The sequence below is a fragment of the Salmo salar genome, chromosome ssa07 (genome assembly GCF_905237065.1).
Source record: "Salmo salar chromosome ssa07, Ssal_v3.1, whole genome shotgun sequence".
NCBI classification, from domain to species: domain Eukaryota; kingdom Metazoa; phylum Chordata; class Actinopteri; order Salmoniformes; family Salmonidae; genus Salmo; species Salmo salar.
Genome location: NC_059448.1, coordinates 62251876 through 62274771, shown reverse-complemented (window position 1 = coordinate 62274771; position 22896 = coordinate 62251876). Strand labels below are relative to the sequence as shown.

Sequence of the window (22896 nt, the reverse complement as noted above, 5' to 3'; positions counted from 1 at the left end):
ACCTTCTCAATAAATAATATACGAAGTTCTTAGTTTGAGAATAAAATGTAGATATTCTCTGTACGCATGAAGTCTGGTGCTCTGGGTTTGATATATAGAAAAAGTGCGTGTTCCTCCTGCACATAAAATGTATGAATGTAAATTAATTTAAATAAACGTCCTACACATTCTTGTGAACTCAATGCACTCACAAGCAGACTAGGGATTGTGGGTGGGGGGGTGTATTGTTTTTACCAGTCATCACCAATCCTTCCACCATCACAATCACCAACAAATACCCTTTTCAAAGTCACAAATGTAGTTTATTCATCAGTAACTGAATCCAAAAAGTGAATGTCCCACAGTCACAATGCTGAAGAATAGGGCTACCTACTTTTGAAAAGGGCTTTTATGTGTTTGACAATAATTAAAAGTATTCGACTTGGAGTTTATTTCCCCCCCAAAAAAATCAGAACGTACACTGAGAAAATAAGTTATGAGGTATGTCAACAACAAAACTATTCTGAGAGGGTGGGGTTTGTTATGCTTGTGCCGTGGCAACTACCAATGAGAGGAGCGTATTTGAAATACGTCATGGAGCGCCACCTTCGAAATGTCCTATTTGACTTGAACTCAGCTGATCGTTACTGAACTACCTGGATCTCAAGCCTTGCCTACTTTTTACACGACTGTGGCTAATAAGATTTAAAGAAAAGGTGGGTTCTTAACTGCTACAATGAAGATGTACTTGGTATAATCAATTACATGATTTCAACAATTAACAGTTCGTATTAGTAACAATATTACATGCAGCAACGCTAGAGCGTATGTTATTGTATGCAAGGTACAACGTTTACATTATTAGCTATGGATACAATGTATCAAAACACTAAACTATCGCTAATGTCATGGTGGCTTTCTGCAGAGAAAATGAGCTCTGGAAAAGCACTGCAGTCGGTGTCTCCTCACTACAACCAACAGCCACCGACACCAAGCCTGGCGAAAAGAAAGACAATTCAAGAGAAGTAAGTTGTGAAAGTATGATTGTTAGATTAATGCACGTTAAACCTACAGTTGTTTTTATACAGTATAATTTATGCAATGTGTATTACAATAGTGGCTTGTCACCTTCCTTCCCGCCTGAGCCCTCAGTGGAGGATTCATAATGCCCATAAAACCTAGCGGTCAAGCAGGGAAATGGTTCCAATCGTTTTTCCCATAAGGGATTTGAGAAACACTTAAAATAAGGGCTGCAAGCTCCTGGACATTATCTCCAGCTGGAACCTTTGCAAACAGGTACATTTAAAGAAATTTTGCCAATACATTAGATGGTTAATCCAGAGATTCTTACCTTTGCATCGATTCGGCAGTCTCGTCCAGAACATGGCATTTGTAGTTCTTTATGATAGCCACATTAGCAGCTATCTAGCATTTCATTTGTTGGGGGTAAATACAGGCAAATGTATTGATAAAAGTCACCATGTCCCGAGAGACTTGTTATCTAAACGTCAAGCCAGGGTAAGCCCACATGAAACACAGCCCTTATTGTAAGTGTTTCTAAAATCCCCTATAAGGAGAAATGAATGGAGAAAAACCATTTAGAACCATTTCCCTGTTTGACCGCTAGGTATTATGACTCATACTGTGGTACTCTATTTTTGGGGTGGAGACATGAGCATCTCATTGTATACAGATTTGTCTCCTCTCCTCAATTCAATTTCGAGAGGAAGAGAGGCCCAACTCAGTGGAAAATCTGTCTTCCTCCAGTAGGTGGTGTTTTTTTTCGCCCACCAAGTAAGGAGTTTGTATGGAGTGTTGAATTTGTTCAACCAAAAAATATATCCACCAATCCAAAGAAAGTATAGGCGGGAGCTAGACAGTCCGCCGTGCCGCTTTGTGGACAACAACTCCCGTTTAGAGCGGCGAGACGTATCTTGCCAGTATATCCATTATCTTTGATTCAATTCACTCACTGAGGTATAATAAGCTGTCACCTTTGCAAATAGTTCTAGTTACCATGTGAGAGATGACTTATAACCCACGGGAGAGTGCACCTAGTCAGAGCCAGAGGGTCGTTTTTTTTTTTTTAAATCTTCACATTTTCAAACAGTCCATTTATATTTGGGTGAGGTTTTTTTCCTCGACTGAGTAGCCTCGTTTCACTTCCAAAAATAAAATTAAACCTAATGTTTAGCGAAATAACAACACAATGTCATACATGTAGCCTAGTCAAATAATTAACATCCAATCACATTAACCGTTACTCTCTGGCGGGAATTCCACTAACGGTCTGTATCTAGCCAAACGTAGTTGCTGCTCATTCCATTTGCTCGAAAAATGGTTAGAGCAAAGGGTTATAAAAATTTTTTAAAAGTAAGGCCCTATGGAACTCCCAATTACAGCCGGTTGTGATACAGCCCAGGATCGAACCAGGGTCTGTAGTGACACCTCTAGCACTGAGATGCAGTGCCTCAGACCGCTGCGCCACTCGGGAGGCCATTTATATACACACACAGCCTAAGTTCAAATACACCCAAGCTGCGTTAATTGTATGGTAATGTATATATTCTCTCATAGGTAATACACTATACCTATGCGAGAATGCTGATCATCGACTACAACTCAGCGTTCAACACCATAGTGCCCACGAATCTCATCACTAAGCAAATTACTCTGGGACTAAACACCTCCCTCTGCAACTGGATCCTGGACTCCCTGACAGGCCGCCCCCAGCTGGTAAGAGTAGGCAACAACACGTCTGCCACGCTGATCCTTAACACTGGATCCTCTGAGGCTGTGGAGGGATCCAAATTGTGGATTTAAAAGAACATGAATCAGCGTACAATGAAACCTTTGTTTTTAAGCCCTTGTCACAAACCGGTCATAACAAAAAGGGAGACAACATGGAGATCAAGGAATAACAAAAATATATTTAACCAAAGTAAACTATATACATGTATGTGTGGTTGTGTACATAGATGTGATAATGAGGGGTGTTGAAAGGCTCCAAAACCCAACAGTTTGCCTATGTAGAGAGTCTCCTCAATGAATGGGGGGAAAGGTGTATTTATCTCCGGGACGCACCCGAGCCCAGGTGTGTCCCTTTTCGCTGACGACCCTCCCGACTCCGCCCACCGACATCCTATTAAGGAAAACATGAGCAGAGATAATTCAGCAGACCGAGTGAGAGGGTGGTCACACCCTGGATTTCTAAACCATTAATGTTATTGTTGGATCTGATTTTTAACAACTAACATTTCAATAGCAATAATAAATAGATATGCTGATAGCGGACAACCTTGTTTTACTTCTCTTGACAGTTAAAACTTTCTGAGAAATAGCCATTATTTACTATTTTACACCTAGGGTTACTATACATAACTTTAACCCATTTTATAAAAGATTCTCAAATTTAAATATTCCAGGCATTTGTATATAAACTTCAGTCGTACTTTATTAAAGGCCTTTTCAAAGTCGGCTATGAAAACTAGGCCTGGTTTCCCAGATTTGTCATAGTGTTCTATTGTTTCCAGTACTTGTCTTATATTATATTATCTCTAATGTATCGTCCATGTAAAAAAAAAAAAAAAAAAAAGTCTGATTAGGCTGAATAATATCCGACAATACCTTTTTTAATTCTATGCGCTAAGCATTTTGCTTGAGTTTTTGCATCACAACACTGAAGTGTAAGAGGCCTCCAATTATTTTTAAATGGAATGGATCTTTATACACTGCTCAAAAAAATAAAGGGAACACTAAAATAACACATCCTAGATCTGAATGAAATAATCTTATTAAATACTTTTTTCTTTACATAGTTGAATGTGCTGACAACAAAATCACACAAATAATCAATGGAAATCCAATTTATCAACCCATGGAGGTCTGGATTTGGAGTCACTTAAAATTAAAGTGGAAAACCACACTACAGGCTGATTCAACTTTGATGTAATGTCCTTAAAACAAGTCAAAATGAGGCTCGGTAGTGTGTGTGGCCTCCACGTGCCTGTATGACCTCCCTACAAGGCCTGGGCATGCTCCTGATGAGGTGGCGGATGGTCTCCTGAGGGATCTCCTCCCAGACCTGGACTAAAGCATCTGCCAACTCCTGGACAGTCTGTGGTGCAACGTGGCGTTGGTGGATGGAGCGAGACATGATGTCCCAGATGTGCTCAATTGGATTCAGGTCTGGGGAACGGGCGGGCCAGTCCATAGCATCAATGCCTTCCTCTTGCAGGAACTGCTGACACACTCCAGCAGCATGAGGTCTAGCATTGTCTTGCATTAGGAGGAACCCAGGGCCAACTGCAGCAGCATATGGTCTCACAAGGGGTCTGAGGATCTCATCTCGGTACCTAATGGCAGTCAGGCTACCTCTGGCGAGCACATGGAGGGCTGTGCGGCACCCCCAAAGAAATGCCACCCCACACCATGACTGACCCACCGCCAAACCGGTCATGCTGGAGGATGTTGCAGGCAGCAGAACATTCTCCACGGCGTCTCCAGACTGTCACGTCTGTCACATGTGCTCAGTGTGAACCTGCTTTCATCTGTGAAGAGCACAGGGCGCCAGTGGCGAATTTGCCAATCTTGGTGTTCTCTGACAAATGCCAAACGTCCTGCACGGTGTTGGGCTGTAAGCACAACCCCCACCTGTGGACGTTGGGCCCTCATACCACCATCATGGAGTCTGTTTCTGACCGTTTGAGCAGACACATGCACATTTGTGGCCTGCTGGAGGTCATTTTGCAGGGCTCTGGCAGTGCTCCTCCTTGCACAAAGGCGGAGGTAGCGGTCCTGCTGCTGGGTTGTTGCCCTCCTACGGCCTCCCCACGTCTCCTGATGTACTGGCATGGCTCCTGGTAGCGCCTCCATACTCTGGACACTACGCTGACAGACACAGCAAACCTTCTTGCCACAGCTCGCATTGATGTGCCATCCTGGATGAGCTGCACTACCTGAGCCACTTGTGTGGGTTGTAGACTCCGTCTCATGCTACCACTAGAGTGAAAACACCGCCAGCATTCAAAAGTGACCAAAACATCAGCCAGGAAGCATAGGAACTGAGAAGTGGTCTGTGGTTACCACCTGCAGAACCACTCCTTTATTGGGGGTGTCTTGCTAATTGCCTATAATTTCCACCTGTTGTCTATTCCATTTGCACAACAGCATGTGAAATGTATTGTCAATCAGTGTTGCTTCCTAAGTGGACAGTTTGATTTCACAACAGGTGTGATTGACTTGGAGTTACATTGTGTTGTTTAAGTGTTCCCTTTATTTTTTTTAGCAGTATATTTACCACATGGCTCCTGTTTCAGTAATAATGAAATCAGACGTAGTTGAGTATCTGATACCGTGTGTGTGTGTATAGAAGTGGTTAAAACATGCTAATAATGGTCCTCTGAGTATATCAAAAAAGGTTTGGTTTACCTCCACTGGTATGCCATCCCGCCCTTGAGTTTTCCCGTACTTAAAGGCTTTAATTGCATCAAGAAGTACCTCCTCTGTAATTTGTCATTCACTAGTTGGATGATTGCTTGGTATATTCTCTTGCTCCACTTTCACTTTCTCTCTTTCTCGCTCTACTCTCTCTCTCTTTCTCTCTACTGCCTTGTGTGGCGATGTAGGTCTGCAATAAGGAGTCCAACAGACAATGTGATGTCCCCATGTACAAGACAGCTCATGAAGAAAGCTATCAAGGACATGTAAGTATAATTAAAATCTCTGTCAGACAAATGTTATTTGTTTTTGTCATTTGACTGACATTTGGAGTGTGGATTTGACTAAATTAAGTTTACCCCCTTTCTGTAACTGGAGCAGGCTGTGTAGTCTAAATGCCATTTTTACATTTGTTTATTCTTGATTCCAGACCGTCATCTCCCAGACCCAGACGGGAAGCAAAAGAGAACACTGCAAATAAATGAATTACCTTTTTATGTACAGTGTGATGTCTTTACGGTATTCCTCTCTCTGCTAAGATGGGCAGATAAATTAATCATTGACATTTTCCTGACATTCTACCGTCTTTTTAATATGTTCTTACTAACCAAGCTGCTCACACTTTATTGATCCATTATGCAATGTGGTGTATATGGGGGGGGGTTATATTCTTCATTTATATGGGGGTTATATTCTTCATTAATATGGGGCTGTTATATTCTTCATTAATATGGTGTATACGGGGGGGTTATTCGTCATTAATATGGTGTATACGGGGGGTTATTCTTCATTAATATGGTGTATACGGGGGGTTGTTCTTCATTAATATGGGGGGGGTTATATTCTTCATTTATATGGGGGGGGTTATATTCTTCATTAATATGGTGTATACGGGGGGTTATATTCTTCATTAATATGGTGTATACGGGGGGTTATATTCTTCATTAATATGGTGTATACGGGGGGTTATATTCTTCATTAATATGGTGTATACGGGGGGGGTTGTTATATTCTTCATTAATATGGTGTATGCGGGGGGGGGTGTTATATTCTTCATCTAAATCGCACTGTTTGTGTTAATCATTGGTTTTCTTGTGAATGTATAATGCTATTTGCACTTTAGAGGACATGTGCTGTTCATTGTACACTGCTTTAAGTGGTGGGGGTGTTATAATCTCAAACAAGTGTTCTGTATATATGCCCTTTGCACAGGTAGACTTCCATGGTTTAAAAAAAGTAGACTACTTTATATTCTGTTTGTACATTGGCTTTATGTTGCTCAGTTTTCAATATGTAACTAGCAAAAAAGGACTTGGCTCACTGCTTTCAATAAACATATTTGAAATGGAAGAGATCACTTGTGTGACTGAGTCATCAGGAATGTATGAAAATTCCTGTCTTAACGTTTGTTTGTTTTTTCAATTTGAAGGTGATATTCAAGAGGTTTGTTGTGACCGTAACTAGTGTTGGATAAGGCTAGTGACGCTCTGTGTTTGGTTTGATATGTCCAAGAGATCATTTCAATACCAATTTTACCAGAAGTCCCACCAGTGCGTTGCGACTCACAGGCCACCCTGAAGAAGGCCAGTGAGCCGCTCGTCGTTGGAGCACTTACATTTTTTTGCTATGGGATAGCCGCTAAAATAAAGGCTTTAACTTTTTCACAATAGTGCCTTGGATTTTTTGGAAGTATGATCGTTATCTAGTTAAGATTAGGGTAGACATTCAGAAAATTACCCCTTACGTCTCTAGTAGAAACAGAAATGGGTCAAGTTTGAACAAAACAAGCATACTTCTTTCTGAAACGAAGATTCAAGGCAATCACTTAGTCTTCGCTCACTGTGTGTATGTACAGCATGGGGGATTTCCGCCTCTTGTTCTGGGAGCCTTAAAAGAATTATGATATTTTGATGTGAATATAAGCAGATTTGTCAGAAATGCATAAATAAAATAGCACTGCCATATGGCTGAGGCACTAGCGGTTCTGGGGGGGGGGGGGCAGTGCCCCTGTGACAACAATTTTGGACCCCCTTGTGGCCCCCCTAAATGTGGAGTATGAATTAATTTTTACATAACCAATTTTTGCTATCTTTTTTAAAATATCTGTTATTAATGTAACTGGCCCCTCTAACAGTACAACTGGCCCCAGCTTGGCCCCCCCAGTTGAAATGGTCTAGAACCGCCACTGCTCAGAGGAGAAATAGATTCCTCATGATTTATGTGTGACAAATTATTCTCACTTGGGAGGGTCTTGCAGTGATAATGATCCTGGTAAACCAACCAACCACAATAATGATAACCTATCATAACACAGTCAAAACAATATTCTGTTTTTAGGAGTTATTATACTGACTACTGGGCTTCTTACTTTTCGTCTTTCAAACTGTCTTATTTTGTTTACAGTTTTTATAAATGTCCTAATTTCTGTATTCTTTGCTCTAACATATATTATGATTGATGATCCATTGGGAAAATAGACTGAGCCTCTGTTCAGCACCAGCACTTTGGATTGTTGCTGTCCAGTTCATCATATGATCCCGGTGCATGACGTAGAAAGAGACGCCATTAGTAGGGGTTGAGAGGGGAGAGCAGAGCGAACCAGCGAGCTGAGGGTGGGGGAAATCACTTTGGTCTACAACAGCTGGGCGAGTGACATTTCTGCCTATTCTGATTCGCAGGGGATTCGTGTCCTCGACTTCTTGATTTCGATTTGAGACATCTAATGTGATTAGAGGGAGATACTTCAACTGAGCTACTTATATACCTAATCATATTTATTTCACCATGGCGGCTGGCGGCGGAGCAGGCAACAAAACCTACTCTTTCAAGGTGGTTTTGTTGGGAGAGGGCTGTGTCGGCAAGACCTCGCTCGTGTTGCGGTATTGTGAAAATAAATTCAACGACAAACACATCACCACACTTCAGGTACGTTGATTACGTGGCTAACTGGATGTGTGATTCAATCTTGTCCAGACTACAAAGGGTTAAATATGCGATGTAGAAAACAGAAAAGGCGAGCTAGCTAACGTTAGCCTAGCTGCTAGTGATAGACTGTCACTAACTCACACCAACAGCCATTCATCTGTGTCGCAGCTAGCTAGCTAGTTTTCGGCAGTCCACTACAAGTCACTGTAACCTGTTCAACATGGTTATTTAGGGTGTTTACCAAGATGGCTAGCTAGCTAACAATTCTGGTAACGATAATGTATTATAATAACGATAAGCTAGCCAACTAAATTAACTAACGCCTGCTAGCGATTGTAGTTAGCTAGCTTTCCTAGTAGCCACCTGTCACAGCTTTAAAAATAAACGATCTAAAAGCTTTATCTCAACTATACATTGGTGCTATTCGACATGAAACAAGTGTTCTTCAACGTGAATGTGGTAGAGGTGAATTTGCCCCAATGAACAGGAAGTAGCCCACTCAGAGTAACCACAACAACAACCACCACCCAGGTTTAACTTCCTGTCCAGTGGTCAGAAAGCTTCGCCAGCTGCCCCAAACGTCGCCCTGCAGGACACTTGACTGAACTGAACAAGAAATTAACTACTATGACATAGCATTTATGTAGAGAAAGGTCACGTTTACTCCACACCAGAAATCGCATTGAGTTGGACAACACAGACTAGATCTGTCAGTAAGCTCAGGGCTTCTCATAGCAGTAGGTTGCACAATATGTGGTTTTGAATTGCCGGACGTCATAAGGGTTCTAGGTGTTTGTAGTAGGCCTTTACAGTGCTGTTACCAAGCGTATCTTCTATGAATCAATAGGATTGTGCTGCCACATAATCACACATTACCAGGGTATCAAATTCAATCCTCTACTATCACAGTTGCTGTCAAGCAGTCTAACTAGTGTACTAAGCAATGTCTTTGTACTTTGCATTACTGCAAACAGTTAAACCTGTTGCTGACTCTCTGGAAAGTGTTCAGCTGTAGTGAAGTTGGCTTACCAGTAGGTTAGTTATGAACTTAGAATGGCCTGTGTTTATTGCTCTCCTGAAAGAAGAGGCAGCATAAGTCCTTGTCATTTCCTACCAGGACATCACAAGAGGGTGTTTATTACTCAAGGCAATGATGAGAGGAGCTGAATGGGAAGGTGGTTCACTGCTGCACTGCCAGTGGGCCTCGAGTCTTAGAGACTAGAGAAGCGGTCTTCTCGGATGCTGAAAATGAGCTCCAAACTGAATTGGATCTGTGAGATTCCCATCCGAGAAAGACAGGACTGTCTTCTTCTTCTTCAAAATCAATATTGGATCTGAGATGGACCAGGGTCTGTATCAGAGCCAAAAGATAAAAAATGCAGCTTTATTTACACAAAAGCAAGCAAAATATACTGAAAAATTTAAACGCAACAATTTCAAAGATTTTAACGAGTTAAAGTTAATATAAATAATTTATTAGGACCTTATCTATGGATTTCACATGACTGGGAATGAAATAATGCAACATCTCTGGTGGACATTCCTCCATGCCAGTTGCACATAACCTCAACTTGAAACATCTGTGGCATTGTGTGACATAACTACATATTTTAGTGGCCTTTTATTGTCCACAGCACAAGGTGAACTTGTGTAATGATCATGTTTAATCAGCTTCTTGATATGCCACACCTGTTAGGTGGATTGATTATTTTGGCAAAGAAGAAATGCTCACTAACAGGGATGGAAACAAATTTGAGACGCTTTTTGTGTCTGTGGACATTTTCAGGGATCTTTTATTTCAACACTTTACATATTTTAGTTGTGTAGTTTTGACTTGTCTGGCAGTGAATGTTAATGTTGCACATGTGTTTTTAGATGTATTTAAAATAGTTGAATTGTTGTTTAGTATTTTCATAAATGACATCCAGAATGTAAAATGTTGAGAAGGGATAGGGTGTGTGGTGGAGATGCATCAGCATGTCTCTACAGAATGCTCTCTGTCTCCTGCTAATTCGTGCACATTCATTATTTAATTGTTTGAGTTTACACTTTTTAATGTTTTTTTGTTTTAATATATTTTGCTTGAGCATGCATAAAGTAGCTGGCCTGCGTGCAGTTGTAGGCCTATAGGTCTAAAAGTTTCCATTTGGTGATGTCTGATAGTATTTCTCATTAACTCACCATAACTTGAGCTGCGCAGCTTCTGAGCATTTTTTGCGTCACATTACGTCAATGCATCCATTGCAAATAGTTCCTTACTGTATTCAAAAAATCTTTTCAACACTCCTTCTTGATAGGCCTAACCATCGTGCCTCGGTGTGAATTAGCATCATATTTCTGAAACCCATATCTCCACTGGAAACTGGTCATAAAATCGGCTACCTTAACACTTATCCTTTGCGCAAATACAACAGTCTGTCATCATTGGCATGGGAGACAGTGAGGGCCCAAGCGGCCCAGTTGAAACAATGTCTCAAGTTCCCTGTAGGGAGAGCTCAAGCCAGACAGAGACAGGTGGAGGATAGAGATTAACATATTGAAAGAACCTGAACCAACTCTGCCATGCGCAGCAAAAGTGACTTTAATCTGGATATTTTCTTCAAATATAATTTCAGATTTAGTCGGCATTTCACATATTTTCACACAGATCCGAGTTCCTTCTCGGGGTAATAGGTTTCGGGTGTATTTGTGAAGACCTCTAGACTAGAGTTTGCGATCTACTGCACTGTCAGTGAGCTTTGAGTCTTCAAGCTCAGACACCCCGGTAGGATTGTCAAATGTTTCCTGGAGACCGTACTTGACACCTCTGACTGTCGACACTCAATCTCTTTTGTGTTCACACAGCAAAGACCTTGGAAGTCATCAGCCACTCAGCCTTGTTAAAATACTCCAAACCAGAAGGTGGCAGTAGCATTGTTTGGCAATGCATATCCGTGCGTATTGCTTGTGGTCTAGATTCCAAGTTGTCTGCGCTAATGTTGCCATTTTTTGTAGAAAGCCCATGTTTATGCTAGCCAGATGGACACAGCTAGATAACTACCTAGCAAGATGACAAATAAACATTTTAATTCACTCTCCATAGCATACTCCATAGCATATTCGCTAGCTGGCACAACATTGCTAGCAAGCTAAGGACACTGCACTAACTCGGCAGCTGTTTCATAGAAACCAGCTAGTCCATTGTGATTTAATTATGTCAACTAGCTACAGTGGTTAGCTGGCTTGGAGGAAGTATTTAGTGTTGTGTGCACTTAAGCTGTGTGATGGTAGCTAGCTATGTAGCATATGAAGTGTGATTGGCTCATCCGTGGATGTACGGAGAAAATGGCCTCTTTTTAGTTAACTTTTACATTTTACATGCTCTCTGATTGGCTCAAAGTCAACTTGTTGGCCGCTGACGAGCATTGCGATAGGTTGGTCGCCACCGGGTCGGCACGCCGCAGGTACCGCTTTTGTTCTAGCAGGAGAAGGAACAGCCTCCCACTGTGATAAGTACGGCAGTTCCGGTGTATCAAGCAGTTGTTTCAAGTCCTATTGCAATAGGCCTAGTTGTCATGTGACCATTTTCTCTTGTCAGTAGTACTGTTATTGTTTTGTTTACAGTAGTAGGCCTACATTATTATTGTGTGATGCCTAAGTAAGCAGATTGTCTTTGCCAGCTCATACACTGGATAGTAGTTAGTGAATACTGACTAGGGCCTACATTGACAGCAGTAAGGTAGGCTACAGTCAGTCTCCTCATGATGATGGTGCTCTAATCTCACGCCCACTAAGCAAGGTAATTGTGGTTAAAAGGGCAGCTGTGATACCAACAAGCTGGTATCACAGCCGTATTACTAATACCAATATAATCTCTCCGGGAGCTTGCCCTTGCTTGTGGACTCTCTCTCAGGTGACTGGTAGGTCTCTCTCGTCAGTGAATATTAGGCTTTCTTTGCTGTCAGTCCTTTGGGGTCAAAGTAAAAATGTGGTAAACCTGTCTTGAATGGCCAACTTGAAACTGCTATTTCCCAGCAAACATCGTTTTGAATATTTGGAAAGCCCCCCCCCTTTGAAACTACACGCTCAGGCAGAAAACAGTTGTGAAACTGCTTGTGTGTGAACCAACTACAATTTCCACCTTGGTCCTACTTTATTTCCTGTTCACTGTGTGGTCATTGCACAGTTTCCTGAGATACAATAGGCAGCAAGAGACTGTTATTCATTTATTAGACATTTTGCAGGATTAAAATCTCTTCATTTTCAAGAGTCCACATTCTCATTTACAGGGCAATAGTTACAGGGCAGAGGAGGGGATGAATGAGCCAATTGGGAGTTGGGGATGAGTAGGTGCCCGTGATGGTATGAGGGTCAGATTATGAATTTAGCCAGGACACTGGGGGTTAACACCCCTAATCTTACGATAAGTGCCATGGGATCTTTAGTGACCACATAGTCAGGACACCCGTTTAACGTCCCATCTGAAAGACGATGCCCTTCACGGGGCAATGTCCCCAATCACTGCCCTGGGGCATTGGGATATCTTTTGTTTTTTTTACACCAGAGGAATAGTGCCTCCTACTGGCCCTCCAACACTACTTCCAGCAGCATCTGGTCTCCCATCCATGGACCGACCAGGACCAACCCTGCTTAGCTCCAGAGGTGGGATGCAGGGTGGGGTGCTGCTGGCTTTTTATACACAAAAAACCCCTCAAACAATACTTACAAACAAGAATAATATGGCAACTACTGTCTAATTACAAACAACTTACTATAGCTCCCGCCTAGGGCCAATCAGTGTCATTTAATGAATGCTGGATCTCTATGGCAAGACTCATCATTTCACCCAAGTTTTGTCAAAATCGTGCCAGTGCTGTCTGAGATTGCGTGTGACTAATGTACTAACGGAAGGAGACAGATCCACAGTTCCCTCCCCGATTTCAGCGTGGGAGACAATGACTTGTTGCACAACTACTGAACAGGTTATTAGGTAATGGTTTGTTTGAGAAATACAATGTGTGATCAGTGTAAAACAAACAGTTTAATGGATAGATAGTGATGGGCTATTATGACCGGTGTTGTGGATAACGGGTTACAGTCAAACAACGGTGAGATTTTTATTTTCATGAAAGTAACAGTAATATAACACATTACTTTCCACACAAAGTAATGCGTTTAAATTTAAATGTAATATTACTTTTTCAAGTAACTAATCCCAACACTGATTATGACGATGTCATAAACTGTTGCTTACAATCTATTTACCTAGTTTAGTGGGCCACTTCAGTGTCCAAATAATACGGTAGCCTAAACAGGCCGGTAAACACCCAGGTCTTTTACTAATGATCATGATCTGTCTGGATGTTGACCTACCCCAGGCTAGCCTAAATGTCAACATCCATTGATGCCATGGAAACATCAGCCGAAATGACAGCACAAGATTTGCCTGTACGCCTGTACAGCCCCTAGCAGATGTTATGCCATGTTTGCTCTTCCCTCTGAAATGAGCCATGAAATGAGCCACTTAGAGACCACTACAGGCAGTCAGACTAGACTATGAGTGAACTTTGGCACAGGCCCATAATTCGACTGTCTTGTAAGCTAGTTGTAGTGTAGTAGTCTTGCCAACCACAAGCTGCCCTGTCTTCAGGTCATCCTAGGCCTCAGACCCTTTTCACACTACTGAGCCAAGCTGTTCTGAATCCTGTCTTCAGGTCATCCTAGGCCTCACACCCTTTTCACACTACTGAGCCAAGCTGTTCTGAATCCTGTCTTCAGGTCATCCTAGGCCTCACACCCTTTTCACACTACTGAGCCAAGCTGTTCTGAATCCTGTCTTCAGGTCATCCTAGGCCTCAGACCCTTTTCACACTACTGAGCCAAGCTGTTCTGAATCCTGTCTTCAGGTCATCCTAGGCCTCAGACCCTTTTCACACTACTGAGCCAAGCTGTTCTGAATCCTGTCTTCAGGTCATCCTAGGCCTCACACCCTTTTCACACTACTGAGCCAAGCTGTTCTGAATCCTGTCTTCAGGTCATCCTAGGCCTCAGACCCTTTTCACACTACTGAGCCAAGCTGTTCTGAATCCTGTCTTCAGGTCATCCTAGGCCTCAGACCCTTTTCACACTACTGAGCCAAGCTGTTCTGAATCCTGTCTTCAGGTCATCCTAGGCCTCAGACCCTTTTCACACTACTGAGCCAAGCTGTTCTGAATCCTGTCTTCAGGTCATCCTAGGCCTCACACCCTTTTCACACTACTGAGCCAAGCTGTTCTGAATCCTGTCTTCAGGTCATCCTAGGCCTCACACCCTTTTCACACTACTGAGCCAAGCTGTTCTGAATCCTGTCTTCAGGTCATCCTAGGCCTCAGACCCTTTTCACACTACTGAGCCAAGCTGTTCTGAATCCTGTCTTCAGGTCATCCTAGGCCTCACACCCTTTTCACACTACTGAGCCAAGCTGTTCTGAATCCTGTCTTCAGGTCATCCTAGGCCTCAGACCCTTTTCACACTACTGAGCCAAGCTGTTCTGAATCCTGTCTTCAGGTCATCCTAGGCCTCACACCCTTTTCACACTACTGAGCCAAGCTGTTCTGAATCCTGTCTTCAGGTCATCCTAGGCCTCACACCCTTTTCACACTACTGAGCCAAGCTGTTCTGAATCCTGTCTTCAGGTCATCCTAGGCCTCAGACCCTTTTCACACTACTGAGCCAAGCTGTTCTGAATCCTGTCTTCAGGTCATCCTAGGCCTCACACCCTTTTCACACTACTGAGCCAAGCTGTTCTGAATCCTGTCTTCAGGTCATCCTAGGCCTCACACCCTTTTCACACTACTGAGCCAAGCTGTTCTGAATCCTGTCTTCAGGTCATCCTAGGCCTCAGACCCTTTTCACACTACTGAGCCAAGCTGTTCTGTTCAGGCCTGGTTAGGCATCCACCATAGTTGCTGGAACAGTTCTGGAAAGGACGATATGAAAATAAATGATCTGAGCCAGCACAGTCCGGTTAGGGTTGGCTTTATGCTGTCTGTCAGTTATTACAGGCTTCTCAAACCACTACCAGAGTACAGGCTACAATTTCATGTTCATTCCATTTATTTAGTATTTTGCTCTTTGGCTACTGTCTGTCATTCTTGCCTCTACTTCATGACGTGTAGCCTAACAGGTATGCAATTATGTGCCAAATCGTGATTTATAGGGTAAGCATTAGAATAAGCCGCTTCAATATTTGCAGCCACAGGTGGCAATATTTCTCTAGGAGCTGATCCATTGTCAGTATTGTGGAATGGTTATCATGTTCAGGTCAAATTTAAATGGAGGAAGCTGATCCGAGAGCAGCACTGCCTTTTCTTCCCATCCTATCAGTATCGACAACGCCTCAATGACGCACTTAATGACCGTTCTCTCTGCGTGCTGTTTTGGGAAACATGTTACATCTTCGGCCATTTTAGGAAAGATGCATTGATAAAACACTCAGAGGCCTAAATTCCATCGCTATCTGGAAACTGGGCTCAGGTTGTTAGCTTAGCCTCGACGCGCTCAGGTTGTTAGCTTAGCCTCGACGCGCTCAGGTTGTTAGCTTAGCCTCGACGCGCTCAGGTTGGTAGCGTGGCCAACACGCGCTCAGGTTGGTGGCGTAGCCTAGACGCGCTCAGGTTGTTAGCTTAGCCTCGACACGCTCAGGTTGTTAGCTTAGCCTCGACGAGCTCAGGTTGTTAGCTTAGCCTCGACGCGCTCAGGTTGTTAGCTTAGCCTCGACGCGCTCAGGTTGTTGGCGGGGCCTCGACGCGCTCAGGTTGGTGGCGGGGCCTAGACGCGCTCTGGTTGGTGGCGGGGCCTAGACGCGCTCTGGTAGGTGGCGGGGCCTAGACGCGCTCTGGTTGGTGGCGGGGCCCAGACGCGCTCTGGTTGGTGGCGGGGCCCAGACGCGCTCTGGTTGGTGGCGGGGCCCAGACGCGCTCTGGTTGGTGGCGGGGCCCAGACGCGCTCTGGTTGGTGGCGGGGCCCAGACGCGCTCTGGTTGGTGGCGGGGCCCAGACGCGCTCTGGTTGGTGGCGGGGCCCAGACGCGCTCTGGTTGGTGGCGGGGCCCAGACGCGCTCTGGTTGGTGGCGGGGCCCAGACGCGCTCTGGTTGGTGGCGGGGCCCAGACGGCGCTCCCGTTGTCCAGAGGTCAGCACGGGTCAGGTTAAGAGAAAGTGTCCTGAACTGACTTAGTCTACTATATTGTTTTCTTCTTGCATGTAAACAGTTAGGCCTAGATATCACACATGTTTACGTATGGTTAACCTAATCAACCGTCCATTTTTAAAAGGCACCAAAGGTTTGGTCTACTAACTCTGAATTGTAATCAATAGCTCTTCACTGGCTTTGTGCTGTCAGTGTTCTAAACGCTTTAACCAATCCTCCCACACAGGCTAGCTCCTTGTTTCTACATGTCAGAAAAGAAAAGGAAAGGGTGTTTTGTTTCTAGTGAAAACGCTGCCTTGGCTGTAACCTGACCCTCCCACAAGCAGAGAGGAAGGAAGGAAGGAGTACGAACTGGGGTCGTATTCATTAGGACACACAAATGTGAGTGTTTCTTATTGGACTCCATGTAGTAGTCCGTCCCCTCGTTTCCATCCTGTTTCTTCCGTTTGTTGCCTAATGAACACAACCCAGGCCTATTGTTTTGGGTAACTGTCTTTTAGGTTCACACACTCCTCAGCTGAACAGTAAAGGAGAAACGGGGGATGAGAATAACTTGCAGTTCGTTAGCTGGAGAGAATTCAGGTTTAGTTAATCATGACTGACTCTTAACTCTGATTTAAATACTCGTCCAAACTGTCAGCTCGATTAGGCAATGTTTGGACATAGTCCCATGATGACTAAGAAGTATCCCAAATGGCACCCTATTCGCTATTTAGTGCACTACTTTTGACCAGGGCCCTATGGTCGACGGTAGTACACTATATAGGGAATAGTGTGCCATTTGGGACGTAGATCTGTAATCCAGATTTGTTTCATCACACTCAAATATGAATATAAGTTTTAGCCTATTAATCTTTTAAGCTACAGAAGCCGGTAATATAATTCAATCATCGTTGGTGCTTTGTGTGGATACCAGTCTGTCCCTCTGGTCTAGTAGGCTACAGGCTGGGCTGGAGCTTCTGGAGTGTTACAGAACCCAAACACGCATAACAATCATCCTTTTGTTGGGTGTCCAGTTAACAATGAATCTATAATGATCTCATGGGCATTGTTTTGAGGGAATATTCTTATTAGGTCACTTTTATATAATACACATTTTTCTACTTTGAATTGAGCCGTTTTAGAATATTGTTCCTTTCAAGAGATTCAATCATTCACATGCAAATGAGGCCTAACTGCCATGTGTAATGACATCACCATGTAAGATTTGATACAGAAGCAGGTGTTTTGCTCCGCTTGAGTGATAAGCCCTTATTGAAAGCCAACACCCCCACCCCACAGTGCCTGAGAGCCATAACCAACACTTCCACCCCACAGTGCCTGAGAGCCATAACCAACACTTCCACCCCACAGTGCCTGAGAGCCATAACCAACACTTCCACCCCACAGTGCCTGAGAGCCATAACCAACACTTCCACCCCACAGTGCCTGAGAGCCATAACCAACACTCCACCCCACAGTGCCTGAGAGCCATAACCAACACTTCCACCCCACAGTGCCTGAGAGCCATAACCAACACTTCCACCCCACAGTGCCTGAGAGCCATAACCAACACTTCCACCCCACAGTGCCTGAGAGCCATAACCAACACTTCCACCCCACAGTGCCTGAGAGCCATAACCAACACCCCCACCCCACAGTGCCTGAGAGCCATAACCAACACTTCCACCCCACAGTGCCTGAGAGCCATAACCAACACTTCCACCCCACAGTGCCTGAGAGCCATAACCAACACTTCCACCCCACAGTGCCTGAGAGCCATAACCAACACTTCCACCCCACAGTGCCTGAGAGCCATAACCAACACTTCCACCCCACAGTGCCTGAGAGCCATAACCAACACTTCCACCCCACAGTGCCTGAGAGCCATAACCAACACTTCCACCCCACAGTGCCTGAGAGCCATAACCAACACCTTCCACCCCACAGTGCCTGAGAGCCATAACCAACACTTCCACCCCACAGTGCCTGAGAGCCATAACCAACACCCCCACCCCACAGTGCCTGAGAGCCATAACCAACACTTCCACCCCACAGTGCCTGAGAGCCATAACCAACACCCCCACCCCACAGTGCCTGAGAGCCATAACCAACACTTCCACCCCACAGTGCCTGAGAGCCATAACCAACACCCCACCCCACAGTGCCTGAGAGCCATAACCAACACTCCCACCCCACAGTGCCTGAGAGCCATAACCAACACTTCCACCCCACAGTGCCTGAGAGCCATAACCAACACCCCCACCCCACAGTGCCTGAGAGCCATAACCAACACTTCCACCCCACAGTGCCTGAGAGCCATAACCAACACTTCCACCCCACAGTGCCTGAGAGCCATAACCAACACTTCCACCCCACAGTGCCTGAGAGCCATAACCAACACTCCCACCCCACAGTGCCTGAGAGCCATAACCAACACTTCCACCCCACAGTGCCTGAGAGCCATAACCAACACCCCCACCCCACAGTGCCTGAGAGCCATAACCTCTCCAGCGCCCAGCATTTTCCCTGGGCTGTCCCGGGGGGACCACGCCCTGGGCTGTGGGGGGAAGTCGGGGGAGGGAGCCACGCCTGGTGCCCTGGGCTGTCCTCCTCTCCTGGGTCATATTCATTAGGCACCAAACTGGAGAAAATTGATAGAAATTGGGAAGGACTCCGTAAGTTTGTCCAATAAGAAATGCATCTTTTTCTGTTGCGAAACGTGTGTCCTAATGAATTCAAAAAAAATATTTTACCTTTATTTAACTAGGCAAGTCAGTTAAGAACAAATTCTCAATGACAGCCTAGGAACAGTGGATTAACTGCCTTGTTCAGGGGCAGAACAACAGATTTTTACCTTGTCAGCTCGGGGTTTCGAACTTGCAACCTTTCGGTTACTAGTCCAAAGCTCGCCCCAATAGGAAACAGCTCCCAGCGATCCAGTTTCACTGACATCCTACTGCTGCTACCATCACCCACCTTTGTCTGCCCACTAAACTGGAAGGTCTGGTAGGAAGCCCACTGTAGACTTGGTAAGTGGATTGATCAGTTGAACGATGGGTGGTAGGTCATGGTGAAATATAACAGATCAAACTGCTTTCCCTCTTCTTTACACAAAGGCCTAGTTCTCACACACACACACATTACACACAACCACGTGACGTATTGCAGATCAGGCATGGTCAGTGGAAAGGCCTTAGCAGCCAGCCAGAGATTTGTAATGATGTAAGTCTGGGTCAAAGGATCGTCATCTAGCCCAGCTCACGTGAGAGGGGTACGTTTCTGTGCTGCTGATAATCTGCCTGTTTCACATCCCTCAATGTTAAGCGTTATGGATCAGGATTAGAGGTGGATGCTGTAGGCCTATTTTAGTTTATTTTTCCATGCAGGTTGCAGTTAACCTTGTTCCTGGATCTGTTTGTGCTGTTTTGCCAACTCTTATGGTTGAAATTAACAAAGGGTTGGCCTGGCAAGACGGCACAAACAGATCCAGGGTCAGGCTGACCAGGACCAGTAAATCTGAATAGTGGGTTATTTTGGCTGGCAATTAGAGGTTCTGGGCCCAGCCCCTGGTCTTCTGCTGTACTGTAGTATCTGGGCCCAGCCCCAAGCAGAGGGACCTAGCCTAATTATAGTGTCATGTTTATTGGACAACCTGTTGATATGACAACTTAACAGAACCATACCAAGACAGTGTTGATGACCAACATAGAGTATCAGGATACTATCTAAGTGTTGATGGTAAGCAGAAAGTGTCAGTTGAGGCAGCTGTAGGGTATAATAGGCTAGCACTGCAGAGATAAGGCTTTGCACCAAATGGCACCCTCTTCCAGGTGTCTAGGTCCAAAAGGTTTCTGAACAGCTTCTACCCCCAAGCCATAAGACTTCTGAACAGCTAATTAAATGGCTACCCAGACCCCTCTTTTACGCTGCTGCTACTCCCTGTTTATTATCTATGCATAGTCTCTTTACCTCTACCTACATGTACATATTACCTCAATTACCTCAACTAACCAGTGCCCCCACACGTTGACTCTGTACCGGTACCCCCTGTATATAGCCTCACTATTGTTATTTCACTGCTGCTGTTGAATTATTTGTTACTTTTATTTTCTATTTTTTACTTAACACTTAAACTACAAGACCATGGTGCTTGCCTACGGAGCTGTGAGGGGAACGGCACCTCCGTACCTTCAGGCTCTGATCAGGCCCTACACCCAAACAAGGGCACTGCGTTCATCCACCTCTGGCCTGCTGGCCCCCCTACCTCTGAGGAAGCACAGTTCCCGCTCAGCCCAGTCAAAACTGTTCGCTGCTCTGGCACCCCAATGGTGGAACAAGCTCCCTCACGACGCCAGGACAGCGGAGTCAATCACCACCTTCCGGAGACACCTGAAACCCCACCTCTTCAAGGAATACCTGGGATAGGATAAAGTAATCCTTCTAACCCCCCCTAAAAGATTTAGATGCACTATTGTAAAGTGGTTGTTCCACTGGATATCATAAGGTGAATGCACCAATTTGTAAGTCGCTCTGGATAAGAGCGTCTGCTAAATGACTTAAATGTAAATGTAAACTCAGGCCCTCGTGATGTAATGGGAGGTAGTAATGTCAGGTTGACAGGCCCTCATGATGTAATGGGAGGTAGTAATGTCAGGTTGACAGGCCCTCGTGATGTAATGGGAGGTAGTAATGTCAGGTTGACAGGCCCTCGTGATGTAATGGGAGGTAGTAATGTCAGGTTGACAGGCCCTCGTGATGTAATGGGAGGTAGTAATGTCAGGTTGACAGGCCCTCGTGATGTAATGGGAGGTAGTAATGTCAGGTTGACAGGCCCTCATGATGTAATGGGAGGTAGTAATGTCAGGTTGACAGGCCCTCGTGATGTAATGGGAGGTATTAATGTCAGGTTGACAGGCCCTCGTGATGTAATGGGAGGTAGTAATGTCAGGTTGACAGGCCCTCATGATGTAATGGGAGGTAGTAATGTCAGGTTGACAGGCCCTCATGATGTAATGGGAGGTAGTAATGTCAGGTTGACAGGCCCTCATGATGTAATGGGAGGTATTAATGTCAGGTTGACAGGCCCTCGTGATGTAATGGGAGGTAGTAATGTCAGGTTGACAGGCCCTCGTGATGTAATGGGAGGTATTAATGTCAGGTTGACAGGCCCTCGTGATGTAATGGGAGGTAGTAATGTCAGGTTGACAGGCCCTCGTGATGTAATGGGAGGTAGTAATGTCAGGTTGACAGGCCCTCATGATGTAATGGGAGGTAGTAATGTCAGGTTGACAGGCCCTCGTGATGTAATGGGAGGTAGTAATGTCAGGTTGACAGGCCCTCGTGATGTAATGGGAGGTAGTAATGTCAGGTTGACAGGCCCTCGTGATGTAATGGGAGGTAGTAATGTCAGGTTGACAGGCCCTCGTGATGTAATGGGAGGTATTAATGTCAGGTTGACAGGCCCTCGTGATGTAATGGGAGGTAGTAATGTCAGGTTGACAGGCCCTCATGATGTAATGGGAGGTATTAATGTCAGGTTGACAGGCCCTCGTGATGTAATGGGAGGTAGTAATGTCAGGTTGACAGGTCCTCGTGATGTAATGGGAGGTAGTAATGTCAGGTTGACAGGCCCTCGTGATGTAATGGGAGGTAGTAATGTCAGGTTGACAGGCCCTCTTGATGTAATGGGAGGTAGTAATGTCAGGTTGACAGGCCCTCGTGATGTAATGGGAGGTAGTAATGTCAGGTTGACAGGCCCTCGTGATGTAATGGGAGGTAGTAATGTCAGGTTGACAGGCCCTCATGATGTAATGGGAGGTAGTAATGTCAGGTTGACAGGCCCTCATGATGTAATGGGAGGTAGTAATGTCAGGTTGACAGGCCCTCATGATGTAATGGGAGGTATTAATGTCAGGTTGACAGGCCCTCGTGATGTAATGGGAGGTAGTAATGTCAGGTTGACAGGCCCTCGTGATGTAATGGGAGGTATTAATGTCAGGTTGACAGGATGTAATGGGAGGTAGTAATGTCAGGTTGACAGGATGTAATGGGAGGTTTAGGTGTCTGTTTACAGGCCTTCTACTTGGTGACTTCAAGGTGCAGTCAGTCAATAATGACCTCCATAGAGAATGGATGCTAAGTGTGTTTTATTGATCAGATCTAATAATAACATACGACAGAGAGGCTGTGCCTTGGTACTGTACAGCGTATAGGTCTAATGGGCAGGGAAATGAAGATCAGTCCTGACTGGAAAGGAAGCTTTCATGTCCTGCTTTTCCATAAGCTTCTATGTTTTCCATTCCATCACTTGTTACATGAGGAACAAAGCCATAAGCAATATCCATCTGATGAGGAAGAGATATGGTAAGGAAACAGTTCAAGGGGATTGGAGCAGATTGTTGTA

General features: G+C 44.7%; 1 protein-coding gene and 1 long non-coding RNA gene across 3 annotated transcripts in view; both read left to right on the top strand.

Moving 5' to 3' along the window:
* Nucleotides 1-577: 577 nt before the first annotated feature.
* LOC123743802 (uncharacterized) lies at nt 578-6768 on the top strand. Of its 2 annotated transcripts, none has more exons than XR_006770696.1 (4): nt 578-695; nt 905-1004; nt 5607-5684; nt 5849-6768. It is a non-coding gene; the product is annotated as an uncharacterized lncRNA (long non-coding RNA). The 2 variants fall into 2 exon arrangements; XR_006770697.1 differs by lacking the exon at nt 578-695 and adding an exon at nt 709-823.
* A 1193-nt stretch (nt 6769-7961) lies between these two features.
* The window catches only part of LOC106598368 (ras-related protein Rab-21), a 30349-nt gene continuing 15414 nt past the window's right edge, over nt 7962-22896 (top strand). Inside the window, exon 1 of the mRNA XM_045722411.1 lies at nt 7962-8343. Within this exon, the coding sequence (XP_045578367.1) occupies nt 8203-8343 (141 nt within the window). The 5' untranslated portion in view covers nt 7962-8202. The remainder of the gene's footprint in view (nt 8344-22896) is intronic.